Source organism: Panulirus ornatus, chromosome 5, assembly GCF_036320965.1.
Source record: "Panulirus ornatus isolate Po-2019 chromosome 5, ASM3632096v1, whole genome shotgun sequence".
Taxonomy (NCBI): Eukaryota; Metazoa; Arthropoda; class Malacostraca; order Decapoda; family Palinuridae; genus Panulirus; species Panulirus ornatus.
In genome coordinates this window covers 30,431,285-30,446,986 of record NC_092228.1, presented here as the reverse complement: position 1 = coordinate 30,446,986, position 15,702 = coordinate 30,431,285, and the positions used below count along the sequence as shown (strand labels likewise).

General features: G+C 42.3%; 1 protein-coding gene across 1 annotated transcript in view; it reads right to left on the bottom strand.

The window, feature by feature from the left end:
* Positions 1 to 12,810, bottom strand: part of LOC139746843 (ionotropic receptor 21a-like) — an 80,922-nt gene extending 68,112 nt beyond the window's left edge. Inside the window, exons 1-4 of the mRNA XM_071658448.1 lie at positions 12,530 to 12,810; positions 11,657 to 12,202; positions 10,428 to 10,573; positions 258 to 351 (exon numbers count right to left, since the gene is read on the bottom strand). Coding sequence (XP_071514549.1) covers positions 258 to 351; positions 10,428 to 10,573; positions 11,657 to 12,202; positions 12,530 to 12,580 — 837 coding nt within the window. The 5' untranslated portion in view covers positions 12,581 to 12,810. The remainder of the gene's footprint in view (positions 1 to 257; positions 352 to 10,427; positions 10,574 to 11,656; positions 12,203 to 12,529) is intronic.
* Between the last annotated feature and the right edge of the window lie 2,892 nt (positions 12,811 to 15,702).

Genomic DNA, 15,702 nt, shown 5'->3' with positions numbered 1-15,702 from the left:
ACTTTCCTCTCTTCCTACACGTACACATGCCTTACATCCTCGATAAAAACTTTTCACTGCTTCTAACAATTTGCCTCCCACACCATATATTCTTATCACCTTTCACAGAGCATCTCTATCAACTCTATCATATGCCTTCTCCAGATCCATAAATGCTCCATACAAATCCATCTGTTTTTCTAAGTATTTCTCACATATATTCCATATAGATTTTTCCTTTCTTTCTGAGTGTCATCATACGAGTAGTTAAACCTTACCTTCACTACTCCCACGACCTTTTCTGTCCTCCTTCCTATGTATGAGTCTATGAAGCCCTCCAGGTACTGTAGGGAAGGTGCCACCAACACATACCTGATGGCAAGATGATTTTCAGGTAAGGATTAATGAGACTTTCCTCTTCATTGTTTCATCGTTACATTGCGAGGGAACACAGAGGAATGTACGGACAGCAACCTTTACCACTGGAGTCTTTCAAGAATGTTATCTGATGTGAGAAGCTTTGATCCTCAGCTCCACATTAATGCCATTCCACTCACTATCTTTTCGAAGTCGGAAATAGCATTAGACTTTGTTCCTTCATATGGAGAGAGAGAGAGAGAGAGAGAGAGAGAGAGAGAGAGAGAGAGAGAGAGAGAGAGAGAGAGAGAGAGAGAGAGAGAGAGAGAGAGAGATGCCACCTGCCGGTGTCTGAGTTTTGTTAAACGTGTGAAAGTAAGAAGTTAAGAGTAAATGTGAAGAAAAGTAACATTATGGCGCACAGCTTCATGCTGGAGGCGAGTGAATGAAGCCATTTGTTCGTTTGTTCTTGGCGCTACCTCGCTAGCGCGAGAAACAGCAAACGGGTATGGGAGATTCATTACGGGGAAGCAATGATGATTATTATTGATCAAAGTGAGGGAGGTTATCACAGGTGTACGCTGCTGCGACTCTCCATTCACTGCATTAAGGATTCTCGTCCTCCATCGTGCAGGCAACTTTGAGACAATGTTAAAAGTAGTACTTTGACCTGAGAACAACATATGATTTTAATAATCTTTATACTTATATGAATATCTACAATGCTCAGCCACTACCGTCGCACGTCATCATGTAGATTACTCTAGAACCATTACAATAGTCAAGACTTTATAAGGATTTAACTAACAATATATTCATACATTCTTATCCCTGGGGATAGGGGAGAAAGAATACTTCCCACGTATTCCTCGCTAGCGCAGGAAATGGCGAATAGTATGAAAGAAAGATATTCATACAGGAATAAAGTTCTAACTCAACAGATCATAGAATTCATAACTACATATTATAAAAAGTATCATTATGTTACGAATCATTTTGTTACATATCATTATGTTACATATCATTATGTTACGTATCATTATGTTACGTATCATCATGGTACATATCATTATGTTACGTATCATTATGTTACGTATCATTATGTTACGTATCATCATGGTACATATCATTATATCATGTATCATCATTTTACGTATCATTATGCTACGTATCATTATGTTACGTATCATTATGTTACGTATCATTATGTTACGTATCATCATGGTACATATCATTATGTTACGTATCATTATGTTACGTATCATTATGTTAAATATCATCATGTTACATATCATTATGTTACGTATCATTATGTTACGTATCATCATGTTACGTATCATTATGTCACGTATCATTATGTTATGTAACATCATGCTACGTATCATTATGTTACGTATCATTATGTTACGTATCATTATGTTACGTATCATTATGCTAAGTATCATTATGTTACGTATCATTATGTTACATATCATTATGTTACGTATCATTATGGTACATATCATTATATCATGTATCATCATTTTACGTATCATTATGCTACGTATCATTATGTTACGTATCATTATGTTACGTATCATTATGTTACGTATCATTATGCTAAGCATCATTATGTTACGTATCATTATGTTACATATCATTATTTTACGTATCATCATGTTACGTATCATTATGCTACGTATCATTATGTTACGTATCATTATGTTACGTATCTTTATGTTACATATCATTACGTATCATCATGTTACATATTATGTCATGTATCATCATGTTACGTATAATTATGTTACATATCATTTTGCTACGTATCATAATGTTACATATCATCACGTTACATATCATTATATTACGTATCATTATGTAACGCATCATTATGTTATGTATCATTATGTTACGTATCATCATGTCACGTATCATTATGTTACGTATCTTTATGTTACATATCATTATTTTACGTATCATCATGTTACGTATCATTATGCTACGTATCATTATGTTACTTATCATGTTACGTATCATTATGTCACGTATCATTATGTTACGTATCATCATGTTACGTATCATCATGTTACGTATCATTATGTCACGTATCATTATTTTATGTATCATTATGTCATGTATCATTATGCTACATATCATTATGTTACGTATCATTATGTCATGTATCATTATGTTGTGTATCATCATGTCATGTATCATTATGCTACATATCATCATGTTACGTATCATTATGTCATGTATCATTATGTTACGTATCATCATGTCATGTATCATTATGATACATATCATCATGTTACGTATCATTATGTCACGTATCATTATGTTACGTATCATCATGTTACGTATCATCATGTTACGTATCATTATGTCACGTATCATTATTTTATGTATCATCATGTCATGTATCATTATGCTACATATCATTATGTTACGTATCATTATGTCATGTATCATTATGTTATGTATCATCATGTCATGTATCATTATGCTACATATTATGTTACGTATCATTATGTCATGTATCATTATGTTACGTATCATCATGTCATGTATCATTATGATACATATTATGTTACGTATCATTATGTTACGTATCATTATGTCACGTATCATTATGTTATGTATCATCATGTCATGTATCATTATGATACATATTATGTTACGTATCATTATGTTACGTATCATTGTCACGTATCATTATGTTATGTATCATCATGTCATGTATCATTATGATACATATCATTATGTTACGTATCATTGTCACATATCATTATGCTACGTATCAGTTAAGGAAATTTTGTTAATGACATGACTAAAGGGGAAGTATTAACCTCCGTACCATGAGAGCCGCTAGCTTGCTCTCCGCCCATGTCTGGGTCGTCGAAAGAAAACAAATGAGCATCATCGTCAGTGTTAGGTTCATGAAAACCTTCATTGTCAATATCGTCCAAACAATCAACTTAAATACCTGATTTCCGCACTTATGTTCGCCATTCAATAGAGTCTATGTGTAGGAAAAATCTTGAGTGTTGTGTGTTAAGTTCACGCATAGAGAGGGTGTCGTAGCTAGTAACGGCTGAGAGTGTGACGTAGGTAGTAACGGCGGAGAGTGTGACGTGGGTAGTAACGGCTGAGAGTGTGACGTAGGTAGTAACGGCGGAGAGTGTGACGTGGGTAGTAACGGCTGAGAGTGTGACGTAGGTAGTAACGGCTGAGAGTGTGACGTAGGTAGTAACGGCGGAGAGTGTGACGTAGGTAGTAACGGCGGAGAGTGTGACGTAGGTAGTAACGGCGGAGAGTGTGACGTAGGTAGTAACGGCTGAGAGTGTGACGTAGGTAGTAACGGCGGAGAGTGTGACGTAGGTAGTAACGAATGAGAGGGAAGTGTAAGTATTAACGACCAAAGGGATGGTGTAGGTAGTAACGACCAAAGGGATGGTGTAGGTAGTAACGTCCAAAGGGATGGTGTAGGTAGTAACGACCAAAGGGATGGTGTAGGTAGTAACGACCAAAGGGATGGTGTAGGTAGTAACGACCAAAGGGATGGTGTAGGTAGTAACGACCAAAGGGATGGTGTAGGTAGTAACGACCAAAGGGATGGTGTAGGTAGTAACGACCAAAGGGATGGTGTAGGTAGTAACGACCAAAAGGATGGTGTAGGTAGTAACGACCAAAGGGATGGTGTAGGTAGTAACGACCAAAGGGATGGTGTAGGTAGTAAGAACTGAGAGGGAGGCGGATGAAGTAAATAATTGTCTGTGGTGTTGACCCTCAGAGACTCTACAGCTCCTCCCAGCGCTGCTTCTTGTGTTTAAATCCCAGGAATTTGGCTGGAAAATCTCACATCTCAGATATACAGTCCAGCTCAAGACATGAAACAACGCATTGATTGTCTTTACCAATATCCACTTGAAATTTCCCTTCAGTCCTGATAAAGATGGAGTAAAGTTATGGTCCGACCAATGCTGTAGGTCTGTCCGCACCTTTCATGGGTTAAAACTCACGTACAAGTTTTGTATAATATTTTTCATCAGACACAATCACTCACACGCCAGTCTGGAGGTCACTACGTCTTGAATCAGTGCTTCATCCAAGGAATGATCAGCCAGTTATCCTGGGATGTTTGGCGTTATCTTGGGTGGAAAGCCTGTCTCCAATATCGGTCGCATAGAAGGAAACCATGTCATGCCTGTGGGATGAGCAGGGTCAGTAGTCATCATAAGTGTGACCTTCTAATCGCAAGTCAACAATATTCTTTTTTATGGTAGATGATGTGGCTCGGGTAAGTGAACGCCCTAATCACTTTCGCTTCCTTGATTCCATTCGCTGCTAAGTTCACTCCCAGATTTCTAAAACATTTCAATTCCTCCAATTTTTCTCCATTCAAACTTACCTCCCAATTAACTTGTCTCTCAACATAACAACCTTGCTCTTATTCACATTTACTCTCACCTTTCTCTTTTCACAACTTTTCCAAACTCAGTCACCAGCTTCTACAGTTTCTCACTTGAGTCAGCCTCCAGAATTGTATCACCAGCGAATAACAACTGACTCACTTCCCAGGGCCTCTCATCCCAACAGACTGCATACTTGCCCCTCTCTCCGAAGCTCTTGCATCTACCTTCCTAACCCTCCCCCCCTCAGTGTACAAATTAAACAACTATGGGGACATCACATATCCCTAACGCTGGGAAGCAATCACTCTCCTCTTCCTACACGTACACATGCCTTACATCCCTGGTAAAAACTTTTCACTGCTTCTAGCAACTTATCTCCTATACCATAAACACTTGATACCTTCCACAGAGCATCTCTATCAACTCTATCCTATGCCTTCTCCAGATCCATAAATGCTACATACAAATTCATTTGTTTTTCCAAGTATTTCGCACATACATTTTTCAAATCAAACACCTGATCCACACATCCTCTACCACTTCTGAAACCACACTGCTCTTCCCCAATCCGGTGCTCTGTACATGCCTTCACCCTCTCAGTCCATGCCTGTGTATGCGTCACAGTCAGTAACGGTAACTACTACGCCCACGACTTTCATGTGCGCAATACGCTGTGCACTTGAGTTGCCTCAGTGAGAAGTCGCTTACAGGAAGGGTATCCTCTCCTGGTTCCTCATAATTCAGTAACTTAAGATTGTGAGACGACGTTATCATACCAGTCTCCTGTATTGTCTAAGTTGTTTAACATACCTAAAGTACATCTCTTAATCTGACAGGTTCCAGCCAGTCTATTCTCCAACCGTCGCAAAGTATCGACAACATTGTGTTTACGTTAATGATGCGCGGGTTGACTGATGGAAACTTGTAAGGTATAGAATCATCAGCATTATGGTATACTGTCCGTGTTTTGAACATGAGTAAATCGTACGGAGGCCTCGTGTCAACGGCATAAATGGATCGTCTCCAGTCGTGTAAGTGATTTGGTTCTGATTGTCAATAATTCCTCTGTATGTCTCCAGAGTCTTACATCTATGTCTTTCCTCTGTGTCTGCTTGTTATGAAGGGCGTGACCTGCGGGAGGACCTGGTGAAGGCAAGGGACAAATCCTTGACTCTTGGTCCGTCTTTGACTAGCGTGAGCCTGTGTCAGTCCGCCGCTTATTGTGTTGTGAATATTGGTGCCATGGAGGTGGATAGGATGAGGGAGGATAGTCCGTGAGGAGGTGGATAGGATGAGGGAGGATAGTCCGTGAGGAGGTGGATAGGATGAGGGAGGATAGTCCGTGAGGAGGTGGATAGGATGAGGGAGGATAGTCCGTGAGGAGGTGGATAGGATGAGGGAGGATAGTCCGTGAGGAGGTGGAGAGGATGAGGGAGGATAGTCCGTAAGGAGGTGGATAGGATGAGGGAGGATCGTCCGTGAGGAGGTGGATAGGATGAGGGAGGATTGTCCGTGAGGAGGTGGATAGGATGAGGGAGGATCGTCTGTGAGGAGGTGGATAGGATGAGGGAGGATCGTCCGTGAGGAGGTGGATAGGATGAGGGAGGATCGTCCGTGAGGAGGTGGATAGGATGAGGGAGGATCGTCCGTGAGGAGGTGGATAGGATGAGGGAGGATCGTCGGTAAGGAGGTGGATAGGATGAGGGAGGATCGTCCGTGAGGAGGTGGATAGGATGAGGGAGGATCGTCCGTAAGGAGGTGGATAGGATGAGGGAGGATCGTCCGTAAGGAGGTGGATAGGATGAGGGAGGATTGTCCGTGAGGAGATGGATAGGATTAGGGAGGATCGTCCGTAAGGAGGTGGATAGGATGAGGGAGGATCGTCCGTGAGGAGGTGGATAGGATGAGGGAGGATCGTCGGTAAGGAGGTGGATAGGATGAGGGAGAATAGTCCGTGAGGAGGTGGATAGAATGAGGGAGGATCGTCCGTGAGGAGGTGGATAGGATGAGGGAGGATAGTCCATGAGGAGGTGGATAGGATGAGGGAGGATCGTCCGTGAGGAGGTGAATAGGATGAGGGAGGATCGGCCGTAAGGAGGTGGATAGGATGAGGGAGGATAGTCGTTGAGGAGGTGGATAGGATGAGGGAGGATAGTCCGTGAGGAGGTGGATAGGATTAGGGAGGATCGTCCGTAAGGAGGTGGATAGGATGAGGGAGGATCGTGCGTGAGGAGGTGGATAGGATGAGGGAGGATCGTCCGTGAGGAGGTGGATAGGATGAGGGAGGATCGTCCGTGAGGAGGTGGATAGGATGAGGGAGGATCGTCGGTAAGGAGGTGGATAGGATGAGGGAGGATCGTCCGTGAGGAGGTGGATAGGATGAGGGAGGATCGTCGGTAAGGAGGTGGATAGGATGAGGGAGGATAGTCCATGAGGAGGTGGATAGGATGAGGGAGGATCGTCCGTGAGGAGGTGGATAGGATGAGGGAGGATCGTCCGTGAGGAGGTGGATAGGATGAGGGAGGATCGTCCGTGAGGAGGTGGATAGGATGAGGGAGGATCGTCGGTAAGGAGGTGGATAGGATGAGGGAGGATCGTCCGTGAGGAGGTGGATAGAATGAGGGAGGATCGTCCGTGAGGAGGTGGATAGGATGAGGGAGGATCGTGCGTGAGGAGGTGGATAGGATGAGGGAGGATCGTCCGTGAGGAGGTGGATAGGATGAGGGAGGATCGTCCGTGAGGAGGTGGATAGAATGAGGGAGGATCGTCCGTGAGGAGGTGGATAGGATGAGGGAGGATCGTGCGTGAGGAGGTGGATAGGATGAAGGAGGATCGTGCGTGAGGTGTAGTTGAAAGTCCAGGTGAACGCTGTGGTGGTGTGAATGTCTTGAAGTCTGCGAGTCAATTGATAGCACCGCCTCCTGGGTCGCTTGGGATATGACACAGGAATAACTTGGTGAGGGACTGAATGTAGAAAAGTACTTTAGGCTTCATGATCTACGTTTTATCCTTGGGTACTGATGATCGACGTCCATGGCAAGGTTCTTAACTCCACTGTGTTTGCAGATTACAGCTGTCAGGGTGTCACCTTCAGCTCCCAAGTTTATGTTACACTTTCCCTGACGTCCGGAGCGGCTGCTTGTACATCCAAAGCCCAAGTATGAGATTGTTCCATAGATTCCGCTAATAGTCACTGCTTTCCCTCAACATCTACCCTAGCCGTGCCATGCAAAGACCGTCTCAATCCTATTCCTAGACTGTCAGTGTTAGAAGTATATCATCAACAGTCTTTAATCTCGCTTGTGTCTCACAGTAACAATGTCTTTGCAGTTACCACCAGTGTATCATCCCTTGTGTCACGTCTAAGACATTCGCTTCAGTAATGTTCAAACTTCTCGTTGTCATTTGTAACTGTACAGTCACTAAAGCCTCACCACAGGTCGAGGTGTCCATTATTGTAATCAATTAATCCTTTATCCTCCTCAGATTTGACCTATATGGCGTCTTTGTCACCCACTAAGGATAAGCTAACTGCATATTTCTATACCAATTTTCTATGTCTTTGTTCTGCTTGACAAGGGACTGTGGTAGCGTCCTCGTGGACTAGGTCTACGGGTAACTAGAGTTTGTCGTGGTTAAAATATAATGGAAATTGGATCTTGTATATACGGGCCTTACTGTACCTCATGAGGAAATATCCATCACGTAACATAATCGTACATCCTGGTGTGGTAACGTTGCCTCCTCCACACCTTACAACACGATCGTTTCTCGTCTTTACTGTTCACCCGACACAGGACTCTCTCCCGAGACGTCGGGACTCTCTCCCGAGACGTCGGGACTCTCTCCCGAGACGTCGGGGACTCTCATGCGAGACGTCGGAACTCTCTCCCGAGACGTCGGGACTCTCTCCCGAGACGTCGGGGACTCTCATGCGAGACGTCGGAACTCTCTCGCGAGACGTCGGAACTCTCTCGCGAGACGTTTGGCACGATATCATCCTCCGTATCCCTGTCACAGACAGACTCGTGGATGTTACTCCCTGCTGGATGATGTTCATATTGTGGTCATCTGTCATCCTTGTACCTACAATTACATCAACCATGTATCATACATGGGTTGAACTGCATCAACCATGTATCATACATGGGTTGAACTGCATCAACCATGTATCATACATGGGTTGAACTGCATCAACCATGTATCATACATGGGTTGAACTGCATCAACCATGTATCATACATGGGTTGAACTGCATCAACCATGTATCATACATGGGTTGAATTACATCAACCATGTATCATACATGGGTTGAACTGCATCAACCATGTATCATACATGGATTGAACTGCATCAACCATGTATCATACATGGGTTGAATTACATCAACCATGTATCATACATGGGTTGAACTGCATCAACCATGTATCATACATGGATTGAACTGCATCAACCATGTATCAAACATGGGCTGAATTATATCAACCATGTATCAGACCAACTTTGTAATCTTGCAAGATGATGTAATCCTTCCTTCTTTTCATGTCTCTCATGACTCCTGTGTCATGTGTGTGCGTGTGTGTGTGTGTGTGTGTGTGTGTGTGGTTCAGATTGTTTGACTTTGGCGTTTTTATGCTTATATGTACGTATGTCTGTATGTCTGTATGTATGTATGTACGTCTGTCTGTCTGTCTGTATGTATGTATGTATGTATGTATGTATGTATGTGTGTACGTATGTATGTATGTATGTACGTGTATTTTCTGTATTTTCCATTTCTCTCACGTAAAGGTAAGCTCACAGTGGACAGTAGAAGTAAACAAAGATGAAAAGATTCTTGGACACATAGGCTGGGTGTTCGGGTACAGCCAGGGTCAGGAAGTCGACACCGTACGATCCATTGTCTCTTGTGAACCTTGAGTCTTGTGCTCCATGTTGGTCACCTTACGTGAAGAAGACTACGTAAACAATGGAAAAATACAGAAGCGAGTTACCAAGATGATTCCAGAACGGGGAAGCAAAGTTTATAAGAGATGATGAAGCAATTCAAATTGATTCAGCTTCAAAACGAAAAAGGTCAGATGATTTGATGAAAGTGTTTAGAAGTGGAAAAAAGCTTTGATGCTCTCGACCGAAGAAGCTGTCTCAAGCTTGATCCATCTGATTTCCCTCACAATTTGGATACAAACTCATGAACAAATGTTTTGCTTTTAATAAAGTAGTAAACTTTTTCTTCAACAGGATTGTTAACACAGGAATGATTTACCATTTACAGTAGCTGGAAACACCATTATGAATATACTTAAAGATAAACTTCATATATATTTTGCTTCAAATCCATGACTGGCAAAATATGCGACACTTCACTTACATGAAAAGGTTTCAGGTTTTTTTTTTTACCAAATATTTATATGCCTTTCTCCTCTTACCACAATATTCCATGATGTTCCTGCTCTCTTGTGCTATCATAGACAACCTCAATGTAATCCAGTGATCTGTTGCTATGTGCATTCCTTTGTATTCCGTAATACAGTTTTGTTGTGTGCATCTTTTTTGAGAGTGAGAATACTGCTATCATGAATGTACGTTTTCTCGTAATTTTTGTGTATTGTCAGGAATCAGATCATTCAAGCATCAACCATCATCACAAACTTATGAAACTGATGATGTCTGTTCTACCAAATGTATCCCTACCTGCCACCGTAGTCCCATGTATCTTGGTAAGTCGTGGCGAAGGTCAACAATGGTTCAGGATCGTCCAGCAGGAAGAAGTAACCACGACACTTTGACGACGTCCAGATTATCTTGGTCAGGTCTTGTGTTGTCTTGACGTACACCACCTGGATAGTGGAGGATGGAGACGGATATAGTATGGACAGCCAGTCTTATGGTTTGTTCATACGGACACCACCTGGATAGTGGATAAGGATGGAGTACGTACAATGAACAAAAAAGTATCTATGCAATACCAAATAAAGAACAAAGTCTTTCATAACTCCTGATTCTCTCCTCATTCCCTAACGTTACCACAAATGATACAAAAAGTATTAAATACTTTTGAAGGGTTGAAGGACTTTCCTTAAGTAGACTTGCCTAATACTTCTACATTTCTATCATTTGTTGTTTGTTAGATTGAAAACTTTCTTCTGTTTTATAGGAGGATATGCCTGAATATCTACTATACTTGTGGGAAATGTGGAAGAATATTCCAGTGATCTAAAATGAAATATTCGTATGTGAAACAATATTTAGAAAATCTGCCAGATTTCTAAATTCACTTTTAAGTGAAGTCATTAATGCCTTTACTTCCCTCTGTTATGACGTCATGCCCTTCCTTCCCTCTGTTATGAGGTCATGCCCTTCCTTCCCTCTGCTATGACGTCATGCCTTTCCATTCCTCTGTTAGTGCTTGTTCATGAATGTAACAGCCCAGTGGTCATGTACACCCATGCCTCTCTCTCACTTACATGAACTTCGACTCTGGTAGTTTCGTGTTTGTAAACAATATGGTTATTCAGTCTCAAATTCCTATAATCGAAGGAAAATAAGTATACATCTCTCTAATGGTTCTCTCACGACTAATATACTGTAGTCATCCTGTTTATATGTTTCACTGGGTCAATCTTAATAGCTTTTCTAGCGACGTTAGGCCACTTCTTCACTTTCTCATGACTTTCTTTCATAATCACACAATATTGATAACAATTCGTCCCTTTAACTCTTTAAAGTCCTTTTTCCTGCCACAAGTATGGAACAAATATGTTTTTTCAGATGAGTAAAACCAGATAAGTAACTTGTACCTATTCGATTTATTTCAAAACACAATTAATCTATGATATCATATCAAAGATACATGTTAATGTCTACAGCACTATTAGAGCAGATGTAAGTAGGCGACTGAACGCATCCAAATACCATCTTACCTGTCGTGTGTTGTGCAGGAGGAGCAGGTGGTGTAGTAGAACGAGGTCACTGTAGCCAGTATCATAAACCACCACCAGGTCACACTCCCTGAGCTCTGCCTTGACCACAGCTGCCAACATCTGACCCAATGATGACGCCTCATCTTCAGACATCATGGTTACCTTCCGAGCGTTCTGCGGTTTGAGAGTTTTCAACGATTCCTTCTCTCTTCCTCTTTCTCTTGGTACAAAGTTTTCAACCTTCATTGCTGCTGGTGCTAAATTTATCACTTGATGACTTGAATCATGAATCATATTCTTGAATTCAGCAGTGGAATTAGGTGGTGTTTCTTGCTGTCCGTCGTCGTTCGTTAATGGTCTGGGGATCTGGAAGTTTTCCATTATGTTCTCTGTGTCAACTTTAGCATCGTAGTGGTAGGTCAGTTCGGCTACAGACTCTCCCATGGTTTTCACTAGGGCTTCCCCACATGTTGAGAACGTCAGGAGAAGTAACCACAGCACCTGCTGAAGTCCCATCTCCTCGGTTACCTTGGGTAGAGGAAGACTCTGTGGTTGGAAACGTAGGATCTCAAATGCTGTTATGGACATTGACCTAAAAACTGTAACATCCAAAGCTGTGTTTTTTGTTACGTTTGAGCCAACGGTCACTTAAGTAAGTCCACGTCCAGGTTTTAATGCGAAGAAAGTTAATGATAAATGATAATTATAAGAAGAAAGAAAAAATCGGTGGATATGAAAAACTTGATAAAAGAACCAAGCCACAGTTATTAGGAAATAATTGAGTGAGCAGAGAATTCCAAAGCTTCGAAGTGTAGGGTAAAAAAACAGATATCAAAATCCGTCAGTGAGCCACAGTGTTAAGTGTTGACATACTTGCTGTCGCGGGAGAAAGGTTGTCTCCAGATGACGAAAATACGGCAGCATTCACCTTCAGCTGAGGTGAACAACGCTTTGCCTGAGCCCCCCTCGCCTCGCTGACCAACGAAAGAGGTGGAGGCTTGTCTATAAAGCGGTTGTGGATGGATGAACTCCTGGTCGGCCGCTGGGTTATGCTGGACCACTTGCTGCTCGGCCCACACCACGCCAGACGGAAGAGGAGGAGGGATCCACACGAGCGAGCTGTGGGATGCAGCCACCACCAGCCCAGGTGCTGAGCTGGCCGGCAGGTTCCGCCACCATCACACTAAGTAGCACAGTTGCCACTCAAACACCTTGCCACCTCACACTTCCTAATGGAAGGTCAAGTGACGCTGAAGGTCACCAATAATTAAATATTATTGGCTTCTCATGAGTCACTTTCCTCGCTCCAAGGATAACTATAACACACACACACACACACACACACACACACGTACACCAACATACGCGCATGCACTCACTATATATATATATATATATATATATATATATATATATATATATATATATATATATATATATATATATATATATATATATATATATAGATATATATATATATATATATATATAAAGAATAGCCCAATCCACCCACATACACATGTATATACATACACGTCCACACACGCAAATATACATACCTATACATCTCAATGTGCACATATATATACACACACAGACATATACATATATACACATGTACATAATTCATACTGTCTGCCTTATTTATTCCCATCGCTAACCCGCCACATATGGAACAACAACCCCCTCCCGCTCATGTGTGCGAGGTAGCGCTGGGACAAGACAACAAAGGCCCCATTTGTTCAAACTCAGTATCTAGCTGTCATGTAATAATGCACCGAAACCACAGCTCCCTTTCCACATCCAGGCCCCACACAAATTTCCATGGTTTACCCCAGACGCTTCACATGCCTTGGTTCAATCCATTGACAGCACGTCGACCCCGGTATACCACATCATTCCAATTCACTCTATTCCTTGCACGCCTTTCACCTTCCTGCATGTTCAGGCCCCGATCACTCAAAATCTTTTTCACTCCATCTTTCCACCTCCAATTTGGTCTCCCACTTCTCCTCGTTCCCTCCACCTCTGACACATAAATCCTCTTAGTCAGTCTTTCCTCACTCATTCTCTCCATGTGACCAAACCATTTCAAAACACCCTCTTCTGCTCTCTCAACCACACTCTTTTTATTTCCACACATCTCTCTTACCCTTACATTACTTACTCGATCAAACCACCTCACACCACATATTGTCCTCAAACATCTCATTTCCAGCACATCCACACTCCTGCTCACAACTCTATCCATAGCCCACGCCTCGCAACCATACAACATTGTTGGAACCACTATTCCTTCAAACATACCCATTTTTGCTTTCCGAGATAACGTTCTCGACTTCCAAACATTCTTCAAGGCTCCCAGATTTTTCGCCCCCTCCCCCACCCTATGATTCACTTCCGCTTCCATGGTTCCATCCGCTGCCAGATCCACTCCCAGCTATCTAAAACACTTTACTTCCTCCAGTTTTTCTCCATTCAAGCTTACCTCCCAATTAACTTGACCCTCAACCCTACTGTACCTAATAACCTTGCTCTTATTCACATTTACTCTTAGCTTTCTTCTTTCACACACTTTACCAAACCCAGTCACCAGCTTCTGCAGTTTCTCACATGAATCAGCCACCAGCGCTGTATCATCAGCGAACAACAACTGACTCACTTCCCAAGCTCTCTCATCCACAACAGATTGCATACTTCCTCCTCTTTCCAAAACTCTTGCATTCACCTCCCTAACAACCCCGTCCATAAACAAATTAAACAACCATGGAGACATCACACACCCCTGCCGCAAACCTACATTCACTGAGAACCAATCACTTTCCTCTCTTCCTACACGGACACATGCCTTACGTCCTCGATATAAACTTTTCACTGCTTCTAAAAACTTGCCTCCCACACCATATATTCTTAATACCTTCCACAGAGCATCTCTATCAATTCTATCATATACCTTCTCCATATCCATAAATGCTACATACAAATCCATTTGTTTTTCTAAGTATTTCTCCCATACATTCTTCAAAGCAAACACCTGATCCACACATCCTCTACCACTTCTGAAACCACACTGCTCTTCCCCAATCTGATGCTCTGTACATGCCTTCACCCTCTCAATCAATACCCTCCCATATAATTTACCAGGAATACTCAACAAACTTATACCTCTGTAATTTGAGCACTCACTCTTATCCCTTTTGCCTTTGTACAATGGCACTATGCAAGCATTCCGCCAATCCTCAGGCACCTCACCATGAATCATACATACATTAAATAACCTTACCAACCAGTCAACAATACAGTCACCCCCTTTTTTAATAAATTCCACTGCAATTCCATCCAAACCTGCTGCCTTGCCAGCTTTCATCTTCCGCAAAGCTTTTACTACCTCTTCTCTATTTACCAAATCATTTTCCTTAACCCTCTCACTTTGCACACCACCTCGACCAAAACATCCTATACCTGCCACTCTATCATCAATGCCATTCAACAAACCTTCAAAATGCTCACTCCATCTCCTTCTCACATCACCACTACTTGTTATCACCTCCCCATTAGCCCCCTTCACTGAAGTTCCCATTCGCTCCCTTGTCCTGCGCACTTTATTTACCTCCTTCCAAAACATCTTTTTATTCTCCCTAGAATTTAATGATACTCTCTCACCCAAACTCTCATTTGCCCCTTTTTCACCTCTTGCACCTTTCTCTTGACCTCCTGCCTCTTTCTTTTATACATCTCCCACTCATTTGCATTTTTCCCTTCAAAAATCGTTCAAATGCCTCTCTCTTCTCTTTCACTAATAATCTTACTTCTTCATCCCACCACGCACAACCCTTTCTAATCAACCCACCCCCCACGCTTCTCATGCCACAAGCATCTTTTGCGCAAGCCGTTACTGCTTCCCTAAATACATCCCATTCCTCCCCCACTCCCTTCACCTCCTTTGTTCTCACCTTTTTCCATTCTGTACTCAGTCTCTCCTGGTACTTCCTAAAACAAGTCTCCTTCCCAAGCTCACTTACTCCCACATCTCTCTTCGCCTCAAC